This window comes from Palaemon carinicauda, chromosome 37, assembly GCF_036898095.1.
Source record: "Palaemon carinicauda isolate YSFRI2023 chromosome 37, ASM3689809v2, whole genome shotgun sequence".
Lineage (NCBI taxonomy): Eukaryota > Metazoa > Arthropoda > Malacostraca > Decapoda > Palaemonidae > Palaemon > Palaemon carinicauda.
Window position 1 is genome coordinate 43,968,089 of NC_090761.1, and position 23,700 is coordinate 43,991,788.

General features: G+C 46.1%; 1 protein-coding gene across 2 annotated transcripts in view; it reads left to right on the forward strand.

Moving 5' to 3' along the window:
- The window catches only part of Tcs4 (Threonyl-carbamoyl synthesis 4), a 101,162-nt gene that overhangs the window by 49,158 nt on the left and 28,304 nt on the right, over positions 1-23,700 (forward strand). For both annotated transcript variants that reach the window (XM_068361094.1, XM_068361095.1), the window contains exon 7: positions 16,493-16,697. In XM_068361094.1, coding sequence (XP_068217195.1) covers positions 16,493-16,697 — 205 coding nt within the window. The remainder of the gene's footprint in view (positions 1-16,492; positions 16,698-23,700) is intronic.

Consider the following 23,700-nt stretch of genomic DNA (forward strand, 5'->3'; position numbering starts at 1 on the left):
GATTTTCAAGAATTCCTGAAATATGCACGTAGGCTAGAGAAGAATAGGATCAGGAGGAGTTCGTCTCGCTCAATTGATTTTTCCTCTCCCCATGCCCCACAACCTATTCCTTCCCCTGTAGTGGTTGCACCCGACCCCCCTGCTAGCTCTCATCAACCTTCAATGGCAGATATGATGCGTGCCATCCAGGCTCTAGGTGAGAGAGTCGAGTCATTGGCGAATGACCGCAATCAACTCATGGCTGACGTCAGGGAGTTGAAAGGTAAAAGTGCAGTGGGAAGTGAAGTGAGTGTCAGTGCAGTGAAAAGTGTCAGTGTTACGCATGAGGGTGCGTCTGTTCGTGCCTGTCGTCCCCCCAGTCCGGGACCTCTTGCAAGCTCCCAAGCCCAGGGGAGAAGCAATGTCGTACGACCAAAGGGTTCGACAGGCTTTAATCAGCGGACAGACGTTCCCTCCGTGGTTTCGGACGTATCTTTCCTAGATCGTCCCACCCACAAGAAGACGAGTGAGCCCGTTCATTCCTCGTCTGCGGAAGAAGTTTCTCGCCAGAAACGATGGACCAAGGTCTCACGGCCTCTTAAACGCAAGGTCCCTTCCGAGCAAGTCCAACGGCCCAGGTGTAGCCACTGGGTCAGTTCGGACTCGCTGCAGTCCTCCGACGACTGCACACCTCCTAAGAGAGGCAAAGTGGTACCGCAACAGGCAGTAACTCCGTCTGTTGCCGCACCCGCTGTTGTAGACCCTAAGTCACAACAGGCAGTAACTCCGTCTGTTGCCGCACCCGCTGTTGTAGACCCTAAGTGGTCTTTGCTGCAGTCTATGCAGACTCAGTTAGCTGCTGTTATGCAGGAGTATCGTGCGGAGAAGGTTGACGCTGCACCCGTTAGCCTACAACCTACCACGGTTGTGCGCCCAGCAGACGCTGAGGCTGCCTGCTCCCATACTCCAGCTGTGAGAGCTCCTCCACCCATGCGCAGTCGACCCTGCCAGACGCATGCTGACGTTCACAGACGCACGGAACCCTCCGTTGCCGTTCGTGAGCTACCACAACAACAGGAGGGTGGAGTTAAGCTGCCGTGTTTTGACGCGGTGCGTCAGCCTCCGCAACCCACGGTGGTCTCCGCTATCCTTCCACAGTCGGGAGTAGACGCTTTGCGCACCCACTCAGCTATGGTTGTTGCCAGTTCTCAGACTGACCAACAGTGGCATGACGTTGGGTCCAGTGCAGCCACGCATGCACCCGTGCTGCCGGGCTCAGCCGTCCAGCTTTTACCTACTCCGTTGCCTCTTCCTCCTCAACATTCAGACGATGGACTCTCTGATGATGACGAAGCTGCACATCTTGACGACCAACACTCGGACATCGACGAACCCAAGACCACGCCTCCCTCCTTAGACTTTAGGAAAGTGCTTGCGCTGTTCAAGGATTTATATCCAGATCAGTTTGTGTCTGCAGCACCACGCTCGCCTCCCTCTGAGTTCGCTTTAGGCATGCAGTCAGCAGCACCTGCCTTTACGAAGCTCGTACTCGCTCGCTCGTCCAAGAGAGCTTTAAGGGTACTGGGAGAGTGGTTGCAGTCCAAAAAGCAACTTGGGAAGACATCCTTCATGTTTCCCCCGGCCAAGCTTGCTTCCAGATCTAGCGTCTGGTATGCCACGGGAGAAGTTCTCGGCTTGGGAGTTCCTGCCTCTGCCCAGGGCGACTTCTCAAGTCTGGTAGACTCTCCCCGCAGGCTGGCTATGAGACGCTCCAAGATTTGCTGGACTCCTTCGGATATGGACCATCTTATGAAGGGAGTTTTCCGTGCATTCGAAGTCTTTAACTTCTTGGACTGGTGTTTGGGAGCGTTGAGCAGGAAGACCTCCCCTTCTGATAAGGAAACTTCCATGCTCATTATGTCCTGCATGGACAAAGCCATACGGGATGGTTCTAGTGAGCTTGCGGCTTCCTTCGTGTCCGGGGTTCTCAAGAAGCGGGATCACCTTTGCTCCTTCTTGTCAGCTGGAGTCACCCCATGTCAAAAGTCGGAGCTTATGTTTGCTCCCCTCTCGAAGTGTCTCTTCCCTGAAGAGTTGATCAAGGAGATTGCCGCCTCCTTGATCCAGAAAGACACTCATGACCTGGTGGCGTCATCCGCACGCAAAGCCACCCCTTTGCCCTCCGTGCCTAGACCCAGGATGGACACTCCAGCGTCAAGGTTCATTCCGCCCTTTCGTGGCAGAGCCTCCAGCAGAGGAGGTGCTCGTGCCGGAAGTCAACGTGGGAGCAAGAAGAAGGGTTCCAAGTCCTCTAGAGGCAGAGTCTGACTGCCACCTTCTTCAGACAGCAGTGGGAGCCAGGCTCAAGAACTACTGGCAGGCCTGGGAGAACAGGGGCGCAGACGCACAGTCTGTGAAGTTACTCAGGGAGGGGTACAGGATTCCATTCTTGCGCAACCCCCCTCTAGCAACAACTCCCATCGACCTCTCTCCCAGGTACAGAGAGGAGGACAAGAGACAAGCTTTACAGCAAGAGGTGTCTCTCTTACTACAAAAGGGAGCGGTAGTCATAGTCCGGGACCATCAATCCCCGGGCTTCTACAACCGCCTCTTCTTAGTGCCGAAGAAGACAGGAGGGTGGAGACCGGTGCTAGACGTCAGTGCTCTGAATGTCTTTGTCACAAAGCAGACGTTCACCATGGAGACGACAAAGTCGGTTCTAGCATCGGTCAGGAAGGAAGACTGGATGGTCTCGTTAGACCTAAAGGACGCTTACTTTCACGTCCCCATCCACCCAGATTCCCAACCTTTTCTAAGGTTCGTTTTCGGGAAGGTTGTATACTGTACCAGTTCCAAGCCCTGTGCTTTGGCCTAAGCACGGCACCTCTAGTTTTTACCAAACTGATGAGGAATATTGCCAAATTCCTGCATTTAGCAAACATCAGAGCCTCCCTCTATTTGGACGACTGGCTTTTAAGAGCTGCGTCAAGTCGTCGCTGTCTGGAGAATCTACAGTGGACTCTAGATCTGACCAAGGAATTGGGTCTCCTGGTCAATATGGAAAAGTCCCAACTCGTCCCATCCCAAACTATAGTATACCTAGGAATGGAGATTCAGAGTCAAGCTTTTCGGGCTTTTCCGTCGGCCCCCAGAATCAGTCAAGCCCAAGAATGCATCCAGTCCATGCTGAAGAAGGACCGATGTTCAGTCAGACAGTGGATGAGTCTGATAGGGACGCTTTCATCACTGGACCAGTTCATCGCGTTAGGGAGACTCCACCTCCGCCCCCTTCAATTTCACTTAGCTGCTCACTGGAGAAAGGACAAGACGCTAGAAGCGGTCTCGGTTCCTATTTCCGAGAAGATGAAGTCTTCACTGACTTGGTGGAAGAACAACATTCTCCTCAGGGAGGGTCTGCCGCTGGCTGTTCAGACCCCCGACCACCTTCTCTTCTTGGACGCATCGGACACGGGCTGGGGTGCGACATTGGACGGTCGGGAATGCTCGGGCACGTGGAATGCGGATCAAAGAACGTTGCACATCAACTGCAAGGAGCTACTGGCAGTTCATCTGGCCTTGAGAAGCTTCAAGTCCCTCCTTCTAGGCAAGGTGGTGGAGGTGAACTCCGACAACACCACAGCCTTGGCGTACATCTCCAAGCAAGGAGGGACTCATTCGATGACGTTGTACGAGATCGCAAGGGACCTCCTCACCTGGTCAAGAGATCAAAACGTATCCCTAGTAACGAGGTTCATTCAAGGCGACATGAATGTCATGGCAGACCGCCTCAGCCGGAAGGGTCAAATCATCCCAACAGAGTGGATCCTTCACAAGAATGTTTGCAACAGACTATGGGCCTTATGGGGTCAGCCTACCATAGATCTGTTCGCAACCTCGATGACCAAGAGGCTCCCAATTTATTGCTCACCGATTCCGGACCCAGCAGCAGTTCACATAGATGCCTTTCTTCTGGATTGGTCCCATCTAGACCTTTATGCGTTCCCCCCGTTCAAGATCGTCAACAGAGTACTGCAGAAGTTCGCCTCTCACGAAGGGACAAGGTTGACGTTGGTTGCTCCCCTCTGGCCCGCGAGAGAATGGTTCACCGAGGTACTGCAATGGCTAGTAGACGTTCCCAGAACACTTCCTCTAAGAGTGGACCTTCTGCGTCAGCCGCATGTAAAGAAGGTACACCCAAGCCTCCACGCTCTTCGTCTGACTGCCTTCAGACTATCGAAAGACTCTCGAGAGCTAGAGGCTTTTCGAAGGAGGCAGCCAGAGCGATTGCTAGAGCAAGGAGGACATCCACTCTCAAAGTCTACCAGTCGAAGTGGGAAGTCTTCCGAAGCTGGTGCAAGTCGAAATCAGTATCCTGAACCAGTACCTCTGTAACTCAGATAGCTGACTTCCTTTTATTCCTAAGGAAGGAAAGATCCCTTTCAGCTCCCACGATCAAAGGTTACAGAAGCATGTTGGCAGCAGTCTTCCGTCACAGAGGCTTAGATCTTTCCAACAACAAAGATCTACAGGACCTCCTTAAGTCTTTTGAGACCTCGAAGGAGCGTCGGTTGGCCACACCAGGTTGGAACTTAGACGTGGTACTAAGGTTCCTTATGTCAGCAAGGTTCGAACCACTTCAATCAGCCTCCTTTAAAGATCTCACTTTGAAGACTCTTTTCCTCGTCTGCTTAGCAACAGCTAAAAGAGTCAGTGAGATACACGCCTTCAGCAGGAACATTGGATTTACATCTGAAACGGCTACATGTTCCTTACAGCTTGGTTTTTTAGCCAAAAACGACCTTCCTTCTCGTCCTTGGCCCAAATCGTTCGATATTCCAAGCCTTGCTAATTTGGTTGGAAATGAACAAGAAAGAGTACTATGCCCTGTAAGAGCTCTTAAGTACTATTTGAGACGTACTAAACCATTACGTGGTCAGTCAGAAGCTTTATGGTGCGCCATTAAGAAACCGTCTTTACCTATGTCGAAGAATGCAGTTTCTTATTATATCAGACTTTTGATTCGAGAAGCTCATTCCCATCTGAATGAGGAGGACCATGCTTTGCTGAAGGTAAGGACACATGAAGTTAGAGCTGTCGCAACTTCAGTGGCCTTCAAACAAAACATCTCTGCAGAGTGTAATGGATGCAACCTATTGGAGAAGCAAATCAGTGTTCGCATCATTTTACCTTAAAGATGTCCAGTCTCTTTACGAGAACTGCTACACCCTGGGACCATTCGTAGCAGCGAGTGCAGTAGTGGGTGAGGGCTCAACCACTACATTCCCATAATCCCATAACCTTTTTAATCTTTCTCTTGAAATGCTTTTTATTGTTGTTTTTTGGGTTGTCCGGAAGGCTAAGAAGCCTTTCGCATCCTGGTTGATTTGGCGGGTGGTCAAATTCTTTCTTGAGAAGCGCCTAGATTAGAGGTTTTGATGAGGTCCTTTAGTATGGGTTGCAACCCTTCATACTTCAGCTCCTAGGAGTCGCTCAGCATCCTGTGAGGATCGCGAGGCTCAGTAAGGAAGACGTACTTAAAAAGGCAGAGTAATTGTTCAAGTCGACTTCCTTACCAGGTACTTATTAATTTTATGTTTGTTATTTTGAATAACTGCTAAAATGAAATACGAAATACTTAGCTCTTAATGTTAACATATATGCTGGTCTCTACCCACCCCCCTGGGTGTGAATCAGCTATATGATCACCGGGTAAGTTTAATATTGAAAAATGTTATTTTCATTAGTAAAATAAATTTTTGAATATACTTACCCGGTGATCATAAATTAAAGGACCCACCCTTCCTCCCCAATAGAGACCCAGTGGACCGAGGAGAAAATTGGTTCTGTGTTGACATCGAGTACTTGAGTACCTGCTCGACAGATGGCGCTGTTGATGTACACCCCCACCTGTATAGCGATCGCTGGCGTATTCCGTCCGTAGGTTTTTCTGTCGGGCAGCAGAGCTGACAGCTATATGATCACCGGGTAAGTATATTCAAAAATTTATTTTACTAATGAAAATAACATATTACATGCATTATTATTGGATATAGTTAAGTGAAACACTAGGGAGAACAGGAAGAGAGAAGGACAAAACCATATGACAAAGAGATCCAGAGACATGAGACAGGAGGAAGCAGTAGCCAAGTTCCTCCTTCTTGCACATCCCCTCTGCCAAATATACGCTAATTCAATTCTCTTGTGTGTACCCCGTATGAGCCTTTGAATAGGTCATCAGACAATGATCTATTTCTCAAGACTGTCATTTTGCTAGTCTTATCATTGGTGTAGGTGAGTTGCATGGTCTCTCTTACTTAGTCACCTATGCTAAGGGATGTAAGAAGGTCTCCTTTAGTTTTGTGTCAGGTTTTATGACCAAAACCCAGAAACCAACAGTGCACGACCCCAATTTGAAACCTACTCCATCCCTTCTCTACGTGAAGCATCAGGTGGTGATTGAGAGCAGATGCTTTTTTTGCCCATGAGGGCTCCTTGGTGTTATCTGAAGGGAACTCGACACCTCAGTCTTAAGTTTCAGCGACATACAAGTTAGACAACCATGGCGACATCACATATCCCTGTCTCAGCCCCACTCTCACTGAAAACCAATCGCTCACTTCATATCCAATCCTAACACATGCTTTACTACCTTTGTAGAAACTTTTCACTGCTTGCAACAACCTTCCACCAATTCCATATAACCTCATCACATTCCACATCGCTACCCTATTAACTCTATCGTACACTTTCTCCAGATCCATAAACGCAGCATACACCTCCTTACCTTTTGCTAAATATTTCTTGTATATCTGCCTAACTGTAAAAATCTGATTCATACATACCCTACCTCTTCTAAAACCACCCTGTACTTCTAAGATTGCACTCTCTGTTTTATCCTTAATCTTATTAATCAGTACTCTACCATACATTTTTCAATATTAAACTTAGCCGGTGATCATATAGCTGTCAGCTCTGCTGCCCGACAGAAAAACCTAAGGACAAAATACGCCAGCGATCGCTATACAGGTGGGGGTGTACATCAACTGCGCCATCTGTCGAGCAGGTACTCAAGTACTCCATGTCAACACAGAACCAATTTTCTCTCTGTCGTGCCACTGGCAAGACCTACTAAATACGCTGTTACTAACTGGATTTGTTTTCACAACTATTTGGTGAAGTACACTATTCCAGTTTTGAGCTTTCGCTATGCAGGGGTTTTATCTTCATCTCAAAACTTGAACTCGTTTTGGATAGATTTAATTATGGTGACAAAGAGAGTATGGACTCTCTTTCACTTTTAAATGGCCGACCCTTCCCTTAGACGGAAGTGTGTTTAGGTTTTTAGTAATTTTGCTTAACACGTTATAGATCTATATATTTTATATCTCTCCGCCCATATTAGGCCTCTTCGATTAACTTTCCATTTATTATAAACATTAAAAATAAATTTTTATGTTTTGTTTATATGCGACCTTTCCTGATAGTAGGCGGTCCTAACTTGGAACCGAAGTTAATCAACGTTGAGCCCGTTATATCGTATTTAGCCTTTAAAGAATTTAAAACTTTTTAAATTTAATGTTTTATGAAAGAATTTCTTTGATAGTCTCGTACTTTTTTCAAAGATGAACTAACGTTTAGTTTTTTAGACTACGCAGTTGTTGACGTTCAGGACGTTCAACATGCGCTCTATCGTTACGATAGAGAGAGAGTGTTTCACGGTTTCACTTTGCAGTAAGAGTAAACCGATTCTGACGTTTCGTTCATTCTTTCTTAGCTTAAATGGTTTAAATTCTAAATTAAAGGAACTTTTTATTTGGAAAACCTTTCAGTTTTTTCCTTTAGCCAAATAATATGTTTTGACGATATATAATTGGGCTCTTCTCTCAGGTGCGAAATCAAGAGAGAAAGAGAGAGAGAGATAGAGACGGAGGGAGAGAGAGGAGAAAAAACGTTCCGTTCAAGCGGGTAACGTTGTTCTCGTGTTTCTCTCCTCCCTAGTCGCTGTACGGGGAAGAAGGTAAAACGTTTCTAGGGTTTTATTCTTGTCCCCAGGCTATGTGCGGTGAGAGATTGTAAACGTAGTTTATTTGAACTAGTGTTTAGTCTCTTTCCCAGCCACTGAATTCTTTATCTTTATATATGTCTTCTGTTGCATTATACGACTGTTTTCGCAATTACTACCTTTTAATGAAGGGTAGGATTGCGTGTTTCAGGTAGAAATCAGTAAAAGTTTCGATTTCAGTGAAATAAGTGCAAAACAGAAAATCGAAGTGATAAAGTGATATGCGCAAAGTGTTACAGTGTTGCGTCTGAGGGTTCGTCTGTTCGTGCCTGTCGTTCACCTAGTCCGGGACCTCTTGCAAGCTCCCAAGCCCAGGGGAGAAGTAATGTCGAACGACTTATGGGTTCGTCAGTCCTTGATCAACGAACAGACGTTTTCCCTCCGTGGTTTCGGGCGTATCTACCCAAGATCGCCCCACCCACACAAAGACGAGAGAGCCCATTTACTTCTCGTCTGCGGAAGAGGTTTCTCGTGAGAAACCTTGGACCAAGGTCTCGCAGCTTATTAAGCGCAAGTCGGTCCCTTCCGCGCAAGTCCAACGGCCCAGGTGTAGCCACTGGGTCAGTTCGGACTCGCTGCAGTCTTCCGATGACTGCACACCTCCTAAGAGAGGCAAAGCGGTACCGCAACAGGCAGTAACACCGTCTGTTGCCGCACCTGCTGCTGTAGACCCTAAGTGGTCTTTGCTACAGTCTATGCAGACACAGTTAGCATCTTTTATGCAGGAGTATCGTGCGGAGAAGGTTGACGCTGCACCCGTTAGCCTACAACCAACCACGGTTGTGTGTACAGTAGACGCTGACGCTACCTGCTCCCGCACTCCGCCTGTGAGAGTTCCACCCATGCGCAGTGTGCCCTGCCAGCCGCACGTTGACGTTCACAGACGCACGCTACCCTCCGTTGACGTTCGCGAGTTACCACAACAACAGGAGGGTGGAGTTAAGTTGCTTTGTTTTGACGCTGTGCTTCACCCTCCGCAACCCACTGTGGTTACCGCTACTCGCCCGCAGCAGACTAGTCAGTCAGGAGTAGAGGCTTCCCCACACAGCTATGGTTGTTGCCAGCTCACAGACTGTCGAGCAGTTACATGACGTTGCCTTCTGGTCTGCTACTAATGCACCAGTGCTGTATGTCCTCACGCACCTGTTGTGGTTGACAGTTCAGTTTTTGACAGTTCACAGACTGTCAAGCAGTTACATAACGTTGCCTTCTGGTCTGCTGCTAATGCACCAGTGAGACCCTCACTGAGATAACCTAGCTTTTCTCGGACAAGGTTCCTGTAGATGAGAAAGTGCTGTTCTCCCTCCTACTGATATTCCTTTGAGGACTCTGTCATTTGGAGAGGAGCCTTAAGCTGCTTAGCCTCCTATGGACTTTAATTAAATCATGATGATTTTTTTAAGGATCTTCGTCCGGATCTTGTAACTGCTGCTCCTCGTTCGCCTAACGTCAGAACTTACACTAGGCCTAGCTACTTCGAAGCCGTTGTTGTTAAGCTAGTGCTCTCTCGCTCTCCTAGAGAGCGTTACGTTGGCTAGGCGACTGGTTTTTGCACCAGGAGGAGTTTTAGGGATACAGCCTTTGATTTCCCTTCTTTTAAACTGGCTTATAGAGCGAGAGTCTGATAGGACACGAGAGAAGTTCTCGGCTTGGGAGTTCATGCCTCTGCCCAGGTAGACTTCTCAATTCTGGTAGACTCGCCCTGGCGCCTAGCCAGGAGACGCTCCAAGTTGTTTACAGGTCAACTTCTCAACTTTTGTCTAGCCTTTGAAGTTTTGCTGTACTATTATGTCACACATAACAAGGCTTCCAGGGATGGTAAATGGTTCCGCCTCAGTCGCTAACCCCGTCTGTTGCCACACCTGCTCCCGTAGACCCTAATGGGCTTTGCTGCAAGACATGCAGTCCAAGCTTGTGTCTTGATAGAGGACTTTAATACGGAGAAGAACCTTCTGGCCAACAACCTTCCAACCGGTTGGTTGTGCGCCCTGTTGACGCTGAGGTATCCTACTCGCGTCTGCCAGTTGAGGTGGTTCCTCCACCGATGCGACCCAGTGTGGGTTGCCAGTCGCACGTTGACGTTAAGCGACGCTCGGAGGTGGTTGTTGACGTTCAGTGTTTCACTAGGAAGACGTTCAACAACCAGCAGAGGTGACTTGTTGTGACGTAGTGCGTCAACCTCAGCAACCCGGTAGGGTGTTGACTGCACAACCCAGACAGTCTAGACAGTTTCGGGTTGACGCGGTACTTCCTCGCGCACCCATGGTTGTTGACAGTTCACAGACTGTGCAGCAGTACCATGATATTGCGTCCGGCTCCGTCACGCATCCACCAGTGCGACCGGATTCAGCGAGTCAGACGTTGCCCACTCCGTTGCCGTTTCCTCATCAGTTTCGGATAAGGAACCCTCTGATGAGGACGTTGCTGAACAAGACGATCAACCCCCAGTCCTGCTATCCATCCAGAAGATGCTGAAGAAGGAACGCTGCCCAGTCAGGCTGTGGATGAGTCTGGTAAGGACACTGTCATCCGTGGATCAATTTGTGTCACTAGGAAGACTACACCTCCGTCCTCTTCTATACCATCTAGCTTTTCACTGGAAAAAGGACAAGACGCTAGAAGCGGTCTCGATCCCGGTTTCCGGAAAGATAAAGTCTGGTCTGACTTGGTGAAAGGACTATATCAACCTTAGAGAGGGTCTTCCCCTGACTGTTCAGACTCCCAACCACGTTCTCTTCTCGGACGCATCGGACGTAGGCTGGGGTGCGACATTAGACGGTAGGGAATGCTCGGGATTATGGAACTCGAGTCAAAGGACAATGCATTTCAACTGCAAGAAGCTACTGGCAGTACGTTTGACCTGGAAAAGCTTCAGGTCTCTCCTTCAAGGCAAAGTGGTGGAGGTGAACTCGGACAACACCACGGCTTTGGCGTACATCTCCAAGCAAGGAGGGACCTACTCTCTGACATGGTACGAGATCGCAAGGGACCTCCTCACCTGGTCAAAAGGTCTAGACATTTCACTAGTAACGAGGTTCATCCAAGGCAACTTGAATGTCATGGCAGATTGTCTCAGTCGGAAGGGACAAATAATTCCAACAGAATGGACCCTCCACAAGGATGTATGCAAGAGACTTTGGGCCACCTGGGGCCAGCCAACCATAGATCTCTTCGCAACCTCGATGACCAAGAGGCTCCCAATAGTTTGCTCACCTATCCCGGACCCAGCAGTAGTTCATATAGATGCCTTTCTACTAGATTGGTCACATCTAGATCTATATGCATTCCCTCCGTTCAAGATTGTCAACAAGGTACTGCAGAAGTTCGCCTCTCACGAAGGGACAAGGTTGACGCTAGTTGCTTCCCTCTGGCCCGCGAGAGAATGACTCACCGAGGTACTTCGATGGCTAGTAGACGTTCCCAGAACACTTCCCCTAAGGGTGGACCTTCTACGTCAGCCACGCGTAAAGAAGGTACACCAAGGCCTCCACGCTCTTCGTCTGACTGCCTTCAGACTATCGAAAGACTCTCGAGAGCTAGAGGCTTTTCGAAGGAGGCAACCAGAGCGTTTGCTAGAGCAAGGAGAACATCCACCCTTAGAATCTACCAATCGAAGTGGGAAATCTTCCGAAACTGGTGCAAGTCAGTATCCGTATCCTCGACCAGTACCTCTGTAACTCAAATAGCTGACTTTCTCTTATATCTGAGGAAAGAACGATCTCTTTCAGCTCCCACTATCAAGGGTTACAGAAGCATGTTGGCATCAGTCTTCCGTCACAGAGGCTTAGATCTTTCCAACAATAAAGATCTACAGGACCTCCTTAAGTCTTTTGAGACCACGAAGGAGCGTCGTTTGGTTACACCTGGTTGGAATTTAGACGTGGTACTAAGATTCCTTATGTCAGACAGGTTCGAACCGCTACAATCAGCCTCCCTGAAAGATCTCACCTTTAAGACTCTTTTCCTGATATGCTTAGCCACAGCTAAAAGAGTCAGTGAGATTCATGCCTTCAGCAAGAACATCGGATTCTCATCCGAAACGGCTACATGTTCTACAACTTGGTTTTCTAGCCAAACACGAGCTGCCTTCTCGGCCTTGACCAATATCGTTCGATATTCCAAACTTATCGTATGGTTGGAAATGAACTAGAAAGAGTCTTATGTCCTGTAAGAGCTCTTAAGTTCTATTTAAAAACCTTTACGAGGCCCGTCTGAAGCTTTTTGGTTCAGTTAAGAATCCATCTTTGCCTATGTCAAAGAATGCTTTATCCTATTTTATCAGACTGTTAATACGAGAAGCTCATTCCCATCTGAATGAGGAAGACCAAGCTTTGCTGAAGGTAAGGACACACGAAGTTAGAGCTGTCGCAACTTACGTGGCCTTTAAACAAAATAGATCTCTGCAAAGTATATTCGACGCAACCTATTGGAAAAGCAAATCAGTGTTCGCGTCTTTTTATCTTAAGAATGTCCAGTCTCTTTACGAGAACTGCTACACTCTGGGACCATTCGTAGCAACGAGTGCAGTAGTGGTGAGGGCTCAACCACTACAATTCCCTAATTCCATAACCTTTTTTAATCTTTCTCTTGAAATGTTTTATTATTGTTTTTGGGTTGTCCGGAAGGCTAAGAAGCCTTTCGCATCCTACTTGATTTGGCGGGTGGTCAAAGTCATTTCTTGAGAAGCGCCTAGATTAGAGGTTTTGATGAGGACCTTTAGTATGGGTTGCAACCCTTCATACTTCAGCTCCTAGGAGTCGCTCAGCATCCTATGAGGATCGCGAGGCTCAGTAAGGAAGACGTACTTAAAAAGGCAGAGTAATTGTTCAAGTCGACTTCCTTACCAGGTACTTATTTATTTTATGTTTGTTATTTTGAATAACTGCTAAAATGAAATACAAAATACTTAGCTCATAATAATGTCAACATGTAATGCTGGTCTCTACCCACCCCCCTGGGTGTGAATCAGCTATATGATCACCGGCTAAGTTTAATATTGAAAAATGTTATTTTCATTAGTAAAATAAATTTTTGAATATACTTACCCGGTGATCATAGATTAAAGGACCCTCCCTTCCTCCCCAATAGAGACCCAGTGGGCCGAGGAGAAAATTGGTTCTGTGTTGACATGGAGTACTTGAGTACCTGCTCGACAGATGGCGCAGTTGATGTACACCCCCACCTGTATAGCGATCGCTGGCGTATTTTGTCCTTAGGTTTTTCTGCCGGGCAGCAGAGCTGACAGCTATATGATCACCGGGTAAGTATATTCAAAAATTTATTTTACTAATGAAAATAACATATCTCTATATTTTATAGAAATTTATATTACATGTTTGACCCAAATTTTTTAGGGCTTGTCAAAACATTTCAGTTTAAAGGGGATGATATTTAATATTCATGTGTTAATTAACACATATTCCTAGTTATTTGTGTTTTTTATGTATTTTAATTTGAAGGTAATAAGTAAACCAAAGGCATATAATTATTTTTGGAAATTACTAGCTATGGTTTATACGATAATGATAGTAACCAACTCATGACCCTTGTTAGCTCTAAAACTTCTGGCTTGCTCATCTTTACATTTAAAAGTTGGATTCCAATTACCTAGAAATAATTATGAAAATTGTAGCTAGGCCATCTCTTCAATAGGGACTAGGGCTAATGCAAAGTACAAATTGTTTTACTTATTGTGTTGTGCTACCTTCCATCCTCTTATCTCTCAAGATGTCAGAGAGTATGTGAAATAATCATTTTATATGAAGAGGGAGTTGTGGCACCTAGATAGCTTTACCTGGTGTGGGGAAGTCTTCTTGAATTCAGGAGTGTGTCTAGAGATCTACTATCCATGATTATATAACTGTAAAATAATGAATTTACATTAAAGATAAATTTTTTAAAAGGTTAATTTTTGTTGTACAGTATTTATTGATTGTTTATTTACCTTATTCATGTTCTTTTTTCTTTAGTGTTAACATCACTTTTGTTTGAGTTTTGTCACCATTTTCATGTGTTTAGTTTTTCTTCAATGTTAATATCACTTTCATTTGCTTTTCGTTACCATTTTAATGTTTATAATTTTTCTTGATTATTAACATCATTCATTTGGTTTTTGTTACCATTTTTATGTTTATAATTTATTCAATTAAATAATAGCTCTCATCATCATTATCATAGCTCATCACGCCAAACAGCCAACCATTGAAGCGTTCTTTCATTGACATTAACTAAGTCAGAGTTATCCAAATTATAAAATAGTGGGGATGATCAGAAAATATGATTGATGGTCTGGGTATTTTCTTCACATTTGTAGGACTAGTCAGTTTTCAGGCCCCTTTTAACTAGATTGCCACCTAGTTCTGGCCACTTCAGCTCTAGCTCTGTTGAGGGCACACGAATCATGTCTGGGAAGTAGTGCCCCATCAGCAATTTCTTCAGTGGGATCCTGCACTGCATTGTTGCATGGTAGTCTCCTGTCAGAGTCCCTCTATTGGTCCATTCTATCATTCTGCACTGGTATTTGGGCTGACAGTCCCTCCACAGTGGCAAAGCTCTTGCTGGACTTAGGTCTACATGGAATTGGCATGAGAGGATGTAATAGGTGTCTTGAGTCCAAGATTTGTTTTCTCTTTAGAATTTTGGTTGTTGTTTACAGTACTTCCTGATTTCTTGGGGGTAATACCAGTAAGTTTGTAGAAGGTATTGGTGGGAGTTGGATGTGCATGTCTCATTGAATAAAGGATCTATTTGTTTGTAATGCAATGGTCTGCTCCACACTGATGCACCGTACTCAACTGGTGCATAGCACAGGGCTTAGGTAGCTGTTCTTAGTTTGTGAGCATTGGTTCCCCTCTTGGTTCCTGCTAGTTCTTTTAGTATGGAATTACAAGAGCCAACCTTCCCTGGAAGCTGTTGCAGATGGGTGGCAAATGACAGAGTTCTATCAAGTGTTACCCCTAGGTACACAGGAAACTTGTGATGCTCTAGCTCTTTGCCCCACCAGAGGATCTTGAGTTTGTGATTGGCCTGTTTCTTAGGTCAAATGCACATTTTTGAGTCTTAAGGAGTTTTGGATTCAGAGACCATTTTGTCATAGTATTGTCCTATCTGCTCTAGGACAGCTGATAGTCGTGTTTTAACTTCCTGAAAGGTGGTGGCCTGTGTGGCCAGACACAGATCGTCTGCATAGATGAATCTGTGGATGTTTGACTGGGATGGATGGTCATTAGTATTTACATAGAATAGCAGTGGTGCAAGGACTGAGCCCTGAGGTAAGCCATTCTTTTGAGCTTGCCATCTACTTTTAGTGCCACCCATCTGTGCGTAAAATCTGCAGTTTTTTATAAGGTTTCAGATTATATCCACTACAGTATTACCTTGTTTTTCAATGTTTTGGATAGCTTCAGGGGTAGGCCTCTGATATTCAGTGTCGTATGTGGCTGTTTGGTCTATGGACTTTGCTCTGGTGATTTGTCGCTGTTCCAATCTGTCCTCTATATACTGGGTTAAGTAAAGGGTCTAGCCACAGCAGGAGTGTCCTGGACTGAACCCAGCTTGCTCTGGGATGAGGAAGTTGTCTACAGTGTTTGAAATTCTGTTTAATATTCATCTCTCATAGAGTTTATAGGGAGTACATAATAATGGTAAGAGCCAGTAGCTCTTTAGGTTTGCTGGGTCTTCGTTCAGTTTCAGGAGGGCAATTACAGGACAGTACTTTAGTTTTTTTTCCTTTTCTGGTTGTTTTCTTTGTTCTTATACACGAATTAAAGAGACAACACCTACGGTTGTGCTTTTGGGCCCAGGGGTTTCTGAAACACATTCAAAATCTCATCTATTCCTGCAGCTTTATTTGACTTTAGCAATGTGACCTCTCTCTTCAGTTAATCTAAGGTAAGGGGTGGAAGATGTCATTTCTATCTGGTAGGGCTGCCTTCATCTCTGTCTGCTGTCTCTTCCTTTTGCGACATTCTTTGTTCTTTGGTCGGTCATTTATAATCAGTAGGTGTGCATTTTCATGGGGCTTTACAGCTGCTACTCGATGTGGTGGTCTGTTCTCGAAATTGAGTTTATGGGGAGTTGACCATGATTTTTTTACTATTGTGAGTCATATCCAGGTTTTGTAGGAGGTCATGCCATTGTTGCTGACTCTGATGATTGTTGATGACTTTGAAATTATTTTACAAGTGTTCTGCAATTTTTCTTTAAGAGGAGTAGCATGATATATTATTATTATTTCTACAAGCTACTATGAGCCTACATTTGCATAGTATCCTGTATAAGACAATTCAAGTTGATATTTGGAGTTTAAGGAATGATACCATTTTCTGTAACAAAGTTATCGTGAATATACTGTAAGTGAATTTATGAATAATCTCAAAATGTACTGTGATAACTTTGATAAATGTTATCTTCTGAAATATACTAATAATATATTTTTACCCATTGTTACAGGGTGCAAGAAGGTTAAAGTTGAGAAATATTCCTGAGTGTTCTTCAATGTGTGGAGGTCAAGCTATAGAATATCTGGCTAGAGAGGGAAACCCAAGAGCTTTTGAGTTTCCAACTCCTATGTGGAGATACAGGGATTGTACGTTTAGCTTCTCCGGCTTAAAATATACACTCAAGAGAACCATAGAGAAATTGGAAAAAGAATATGGTATGAAATTTGATCATGTTTCATTGTTGTTTAATGCTGATATTTAATTGAAAGTTTAATTTGAATATCTTAAAATATCTGATAATTTGGGAGGCATTGTCACAAATGTCAATGGTTATTGGTTCTTTTAAATAATCAACTTCTCTCTTTAATTATAATCACTTAATTTGGGTGGTTTGTTAAAAAGCAGCAACCTGAATCTAATGAAAAATTATTAATACAGCATTTAGATTTACAATACAGATCCTGAATTGCACTTTACTTGCCCAGCCTTTTTTTTTCCCACAAATATCTAGCTTTATTTTTTTGCTCTTAGTTTTTCTGTTCTTGACTGCTTTCCTTCTTTGGTTTATAGCATGATTATTTTTGCCACATATTCTGAAATGAATTATGTAAGATAGAGAGAGCAAAGTAAAAATATATAACAAGTAGAGGAAAGTGAAAGTTTGGAAAGCTAGCATAGTGATAAAATAACATAATACAAAGATCATAAACAATTTATAAAAGATTACACAATTTAAGGCTTATTCATGGACAAATAAAAACAAGTTGACAGATTTCCTGTGAATGTACAAAGAATTACTTAGGATCAGAGGATAGTTTAAGGTTTTAAGATGGCTTGCCTTTATTAACCCATGCAATACATCAGCTGGGTTAGATTATTACATGTGGGGGTTGTCAATGGAAGATGATATCATTAGGAACAATAATAGATTACACAAGCTATGGTTTGAAGTGTGCACTCTATTGCCCTTTCATCATATTATCTGCTTTTATGTATCATGACCAATATCAGATGATAAGAATTTAAAAAAATTGCATAAACTTTCATTGCAGTATACTAATAGGGCTATTAGAATAATATAAATTTGTTTCCAAGGAAAATATTCAGTTACACTAAATTTAGATACTTTGCATTGCTACAACATCCAAATCATAGAGTAAATTATCAAAAGATAAACATCGAATCTTCATTAAATCTTATGCAGTGTTTATAAAACTGTCAGGAAAGTAATATCACAGTTTTCAATATTAAACTTACCCGATAATCATGTAGCTGTCAACTCCGTTGCCCGACAGAATTCTACGGGAGGGATACGCCAGCTATCACTATACTAGAAGGGGGTGTACTCACCAGCGCCACCTGTGGCCAGGTACTGCAGTACTTCTTGTTGACACCACCTCACTTTTTCCTCTGTCGTGCTTCCGGCAAGACGTTCTGGGATATGCTTATGATTTTGGAGTATTGTTCACGGTTTTTGGTGAAGTATTTCTCTAAGATTTCAGCTGTCGCTATACTGGAAACTTTTCTATTAGCTTAGATAGCTTTTATTTGGTTTTGATTAATGGTTAACGATCTTTTTGCTTGATTTGGAATCCCCCTTGACTAACTCTTTGATTCAAGATGTCTGACCTTTCACAAGCCCCACCCCATAGACGATGTAGGTCTTGTAATAGGCGTGTTCCGAAGGCCTCGGTTGATCCTCACACCGCTTGTTCTGACTGTAGGGAAAGACCCTGTCAGTTGGAAGATCGATGTGAGGAATGCGCCGGACTTTCGGAACTTGAATTTGTTCGATTCCTGAAATATTCAACCAAGTTAGAGAGAGAGAGAGTTAGGAGGAGTTCTTCTCGCTCTTCACTTTTTTCCTCACCTCATGATCCTCAACCTTTTCCTCCCCCTGTAGTGGCTACCCCCGAACCTACTATTTGTACTCAACCTGATATGTCCGATGTTTTGCGTGCCATTCAGGCTTTAGGTGACAAAGTGGAATCGGTGGTTAGTGATCATAAGTCTCTTATGGCAGAAGTCAAAGAACTTAAGGTCAAAAGTGCAGTGGGAGGGGATAGTGCCAGTGCTGTGCCAAGTGCTAGTGTCAGTGCGGTGCCAAGTGCTAGTGTCAGTGTCAGTGTGGTGCGTGAGGGTACTTCTGTGCGTGCCAGTCGTCCTCCCAGTCCGGGACCTCTTGCAAGCTCCCAAGCCCAGGGGAGAAGCAATGTCGAAGGGCAAAAGGGTTCGGCAGGCCTTGATCGGCGCACAGAAGTATCCTCGGTGGTTGCGGGCGTGTCTTACAGAGACCGTCACTCCCACCCGCAGACGATTGAGCCCGTCTTTTACTCGTCTGCAGAAGAAATGTCAGGGAGAAAACGCTGGACTCAGGTCTCAAGACCTCTCAAACGCAAAGTCCAGACCTCAAGAGCTCTACAACCTGGTTGCAGTCATTGGATTAGCTCTGACTCTCCGCAGTCATCAGGTGACTGCACACCTCCTAAGAGAGGTAAGGTGATGCCGCAACAGACCTCATCTTCTGTTAAGGCTTTGCCTCAGCAGACCTTAGCGTCTGTCGACCCCAAGATGACTTTGCTGCAGTCCATGCAGTCACAACTTGCGGTCTTAATGCGTGAGTGTCAGGCTGAGAAGGTTACACCTCCTCCTGCGATCGCTCCGCCTCACCGCAGTCCAGTCTGCCAGGCGTACGATGTTGAGGTTCCTCAGGATACCTTACCGCGTACTGAGTTGCCAATTACCAGCGGTGTGCAGCAACCTCCGCCTTCCTTAAGGCAACCTCAGCAATGGGAGCAGGAATCTTATGCCTTACTTCCTCCGCTTCCGCTTGCGGTTCCACCAGCGAGGCAACAATCTCTTGAGGTACGACAACCTCTTCCATCCATGAGGCAGCCACCTCAGCACTCGCTGCAGCGACCTCAACCCTCCTCAAGGCGAGAGCCTCAACTCCTTAGGCTAGCACCTCAGGAACCTCAACTCGCGAGACAAGAACTGCGTTCTGCGCAGCCGCTACCTCAACTCTCGCAGCTCACACCTCAGGAACCTCAACTCGTTCCTCAGGAACCTGCTACTGCGCATCCGCAACCCTTACAGCAAGCGCAACTAACTCATGCTAGGAGTCAGCCACCTCAACCCATGCGCCTACCTTCCTCTACTCTTCTTGACCAGTCTTTGCAGCCTGAACCTCAGGTTTTACCTCAGCAACAGAGACTTGAGGATGAAACCACAAGCGTTTATGCACCCGCTTGTTCAGATTCTGCTGTTCAGCATACCACTGTTACATTACCTCTCACTTCGCTACACTCTGGTGATGAGGTTTCTGAGGAGGAAGCTGCGCACCTGGATCCCTCATCAGACGTGGAGGAACCCAAGTCTTCTCCTCTACCCATTGACTTTCGTAAGGTCCTGGCTCTTTTCAGAGAGGTATACCCGGACCATTTTGTTTCTGCTACCCCCCGCTCTCCTCCATCTGAGTTTTCGCTGGGCATGCAACCTGTTAAGTCAACTTATACTAAGCTCGTCTTTGCTAGGTCCTCTAAGAGAGCTTTAAGAATATTAGGGGAGTGGTTGCAGTCTAAACAGCAACTAGGGAAGACTTCCTTTATGTTCCCACCTACTAAGCTCACTTCTAAGGCGGGCGTATGGTATGCCACAGGAGAGGAACCAGGCTTGGGGGTCCCTGCCTCTGCCCAGGCTGACTTCTCAAGTTTGGTCGACTCTCCTCGTAGATCAGCAATGAGGCGCTCTAAGGTTTGCTGGACCTTCTCCGATTTAGACCACTTCCTAAAGGGTGTATTTCGTGCCTTTGAGATGTTCAATTTTCTAGACTGGTGCCTGGGGGCCCTGAGCAAGAAGACCTCCCCTGCGGACAAGGACTCGGCCATGCTTTTAATGTCCTGCATGGATAAAGCAATTCGGGATGGGTCTGGCGAGCTTGCTTCAATGTTTGTGTCAGGAGTTCTTAAGAAAAGGGAGCAACTTTGCACCTTTCTTTCTTCCAGCATCACACCTTGTCAAAGGTCTCAACTCCTTTTTGCTCCGCTTTCTAAGTTCTTGTTTCCCGAAGAGCTTATCAAGGATTTGTCTGCGGCCCTGATTCAGAAGGACACTCATGATCTTGTGGCCTCTTCAGCTCGTAAGACTAAGGTTGCTCCCTCAGTTCCCAGGGCTTACCGCACCCCAGTGGCTGATACTCCTGCTACAAGGTTTATTCCGCCCTTTCGTGGCAGAGCCCCCAGCCGAGGTAGCTCCCGTCCAGACTCTTCCAGGAGCAAGTCTAGGAAAGGTCCCAAGACTTCAAAAGGCAAACACTGACTCTCCTCCTCTCCAGACAGCAGTAGGAGCCAGACTCAAGACCTTCTGGCAAGCTTGGGAAAAGAGAGGTGCAGACGCCCAGTCTGTCAGGTGGCTAAGGGAGGGTTACAGGATACCATTCTGCCGCAATCCCCCTATGACCACCTCTCCCATCAACCTCTCTCCCAACTACAAGGAAAAGGACAAGAGGCTAGCGTTGCACCAGGAGGTGTCGCTCCTGTTACAGAAGAAGGCAGTGGTTATAGTCCAGGACCATCAATCCCCGGGCTTCTACAACCGTCTCTTTCTGGTGGCCAAGAAGACAGGAGGTTGGAGACCGGTGCTGGACGTCAGCGCGCTCAATGCTTATGTCACCAAGCAGACGTTCACTATGGAGACGACGAAGTCGGTCCTAGCAGCGGTCAGGCAGGAGGACTGGATGGTCTCGTTGGATCTGAAAGACGCTTACTTTCACGTTCCTATTCATCCAGACTCCCAACCTTTCCTGAGATTCGTTTTTGGAAAGGTTGTGTAGCAATTCCAAGCCCTGTGTTTTGGCCTAAGCACAGCTCCTATGGTGTTTACGCATCTGATGAGGAATGTTGCAAAATTCCTCCACTTATCGGACATCAGAGCCTCCCTTTACTTAGACGACTGGCTGTTGAGAGCCTCCACGAGTCGTCGCTGTCTGGAGAGTCTCAACTGGACTTTGGACTTGATCAAGGAACTGGGTCTATTAGTCAACTTAGAAAAGTCCCAGCTCATTCCCTCCCAATCCATAGTTTACCTGGGAATGGAGATTCGGAGTCAGGATTTTCGGGCTTTTCCATCGGCCCCAAGGATAAGCCAAGCCCTAGATTGCATCCTGAGCATGCTGAAGAGGAACAGTTGCTCGGTGAGACAGTGGATGAGTCTCACAGGGACCCTGTCATCGTTAGCACTGTTCGTCGAGTTAGGGAGACTCCACCTCCGCCCTCTCCAATTCCATCTAGCAGCTCATTGGGACAAGGATTTGACGCTCGAAGCAGTCTCTATCCCTGTCACCAAAGAGATGAAGACCACTCTCTTGTGGTGGAAGACCAACCTCCTTCTCAAGGAGGGCCTATCGTTAGCGATTCAGACCCCCAATCTTCATCTCTTCTCGGATGCATCAGACTCGGGCTGGGGCGCGACCTTGAACGGACAGGAATGCTCGGGAACGTGGAACAGGGAACAGGAAACGCTCCACATCAACTGCAAGGAGCTACTGGCAGTTCATTTGGCCCTTATGAACTTCAAGTCCCTCCTGCTAGGCAAGGTGGTGGAGGTGAACTCCGACAACACCACAGCCTTGGCTTACATCTCCAAGCAGGGAGGGACCCATTCGAGGAACCTGTACGAGGTAGCAAGGGACCTCCTCATTTGGTCAAGAAGTCTAAACCTCACTCTAGTAACGAGGTTCATTCAGGGCAACATGAACGTCTCAGCAGATCGCCTAAGCAGAAAAGATCAAGTCATCCCCACGGAATGGACCCTTCACAAGAGCGTGTGCAACAGACTTTGGACCTTGTGGGGTCAGCCTACGATAGATCTGTTTGCCACCTCCATGACCAAGAGGCTTCCTTTGTACTGTTCCCCAGTTCCAGACCCAGCAGCAGTTCATGTGGATGCTTTTCTGCTGAATTGGTCCCATCTCGACCTTTACGCATTCCCACCGTTCAAGATCATCAACAGAGTCATTCAGAAGTTCGTCTCGCACGAAGGGACACGGCTGACGCTGGTTGCTCCCCTTTGGCCTGCAAGAGAATGGTTCACAGAGGTACTACAATGGCTGGTCGACGTCCCCAGGACTCTCCCTCTAAGAGTGGACCTTCTACGTCAACCTCACGTAGACAAGGTGCACCCAAACCTCCACGCTCTTCGTCTGACTGCCTTCAGACTGTCGAAAGATTCGCTAGAGCTAGAGGCTTTTCGAAGGAGGCAGCCAGTGCGATTGCCAGAGCAAGGAGGGTATCCAATCGTAGAGTCTACCAATCCAAGTGGGAAGTCTTCCGAAGCTGGTGTAGAGCCAATGCAGTTTCCTCTACCAATACCTCTGTAACCCAAATAGCTGACTTCCTATTACATCTAAGGAATGAGAGATCCCTTTCGGTTCCTACGATTAAAGGGTACAGAAGTATGTTGACTTCAGTTCTCCGCCACAGAGGTTTGGACCTTTCTTCCAACAAGGACCTTCAAGACATCCTTAAGTCTTTTGAGACTTCTAAAGAACGTCGTTTATCCACTCCAGGCTGGAATCTAGACGTAGTCTTAAGGTTCCTTATGTCTCCTAGGTTCGAACCTCTCCAGTCAGCTTCCTTCAAGGACCTTACCCTCAAGACTCTTTTCCTCGTCTGCCTTGCAACAGCTAAAAGAGTCAGTGAGGTTCATGCCTTCAGCAAGAACATTGGGTTCACATCCGAATCTGCAACATGTTCTTTACAGCTCGGATTTTTAGCTAAGAATGAACTTCCTTCACGTCCTTGGCCTAGATCGTTTGAAATTCCTAGCCTTTCCAACATGGTAGGTAACGAGCTAGAAAGAGTTCTTTGCCCTGTCAGAGCTCTGAAATATTATCTTAATAGGTCAAAACCTATACGAGGACAGTCAGAAGCCTTATGGTGTGCAATCAAGAAACCTTCGATGCCCATGTCCAAAAACGGAGTTTCGTATTATATAAGGCTTCTGATTAGAGAAGCCCATTCTCACATGAAGGATGAAGACCTTGCTTTGCTGAAGGTAAGGACCCACGAAGTGAGAGCCGTAGCCACTTCGATGGCCTTTAATAAGAACCGTTCTCTGCAGAGCATTATGGATGCAACTTATTGGAGGAGCAAGTCAGTGTTTGCATCATTTTATCTTAAAGATGTCCAGTCTCTTTACGAGAACTGCTACACCCTGGGA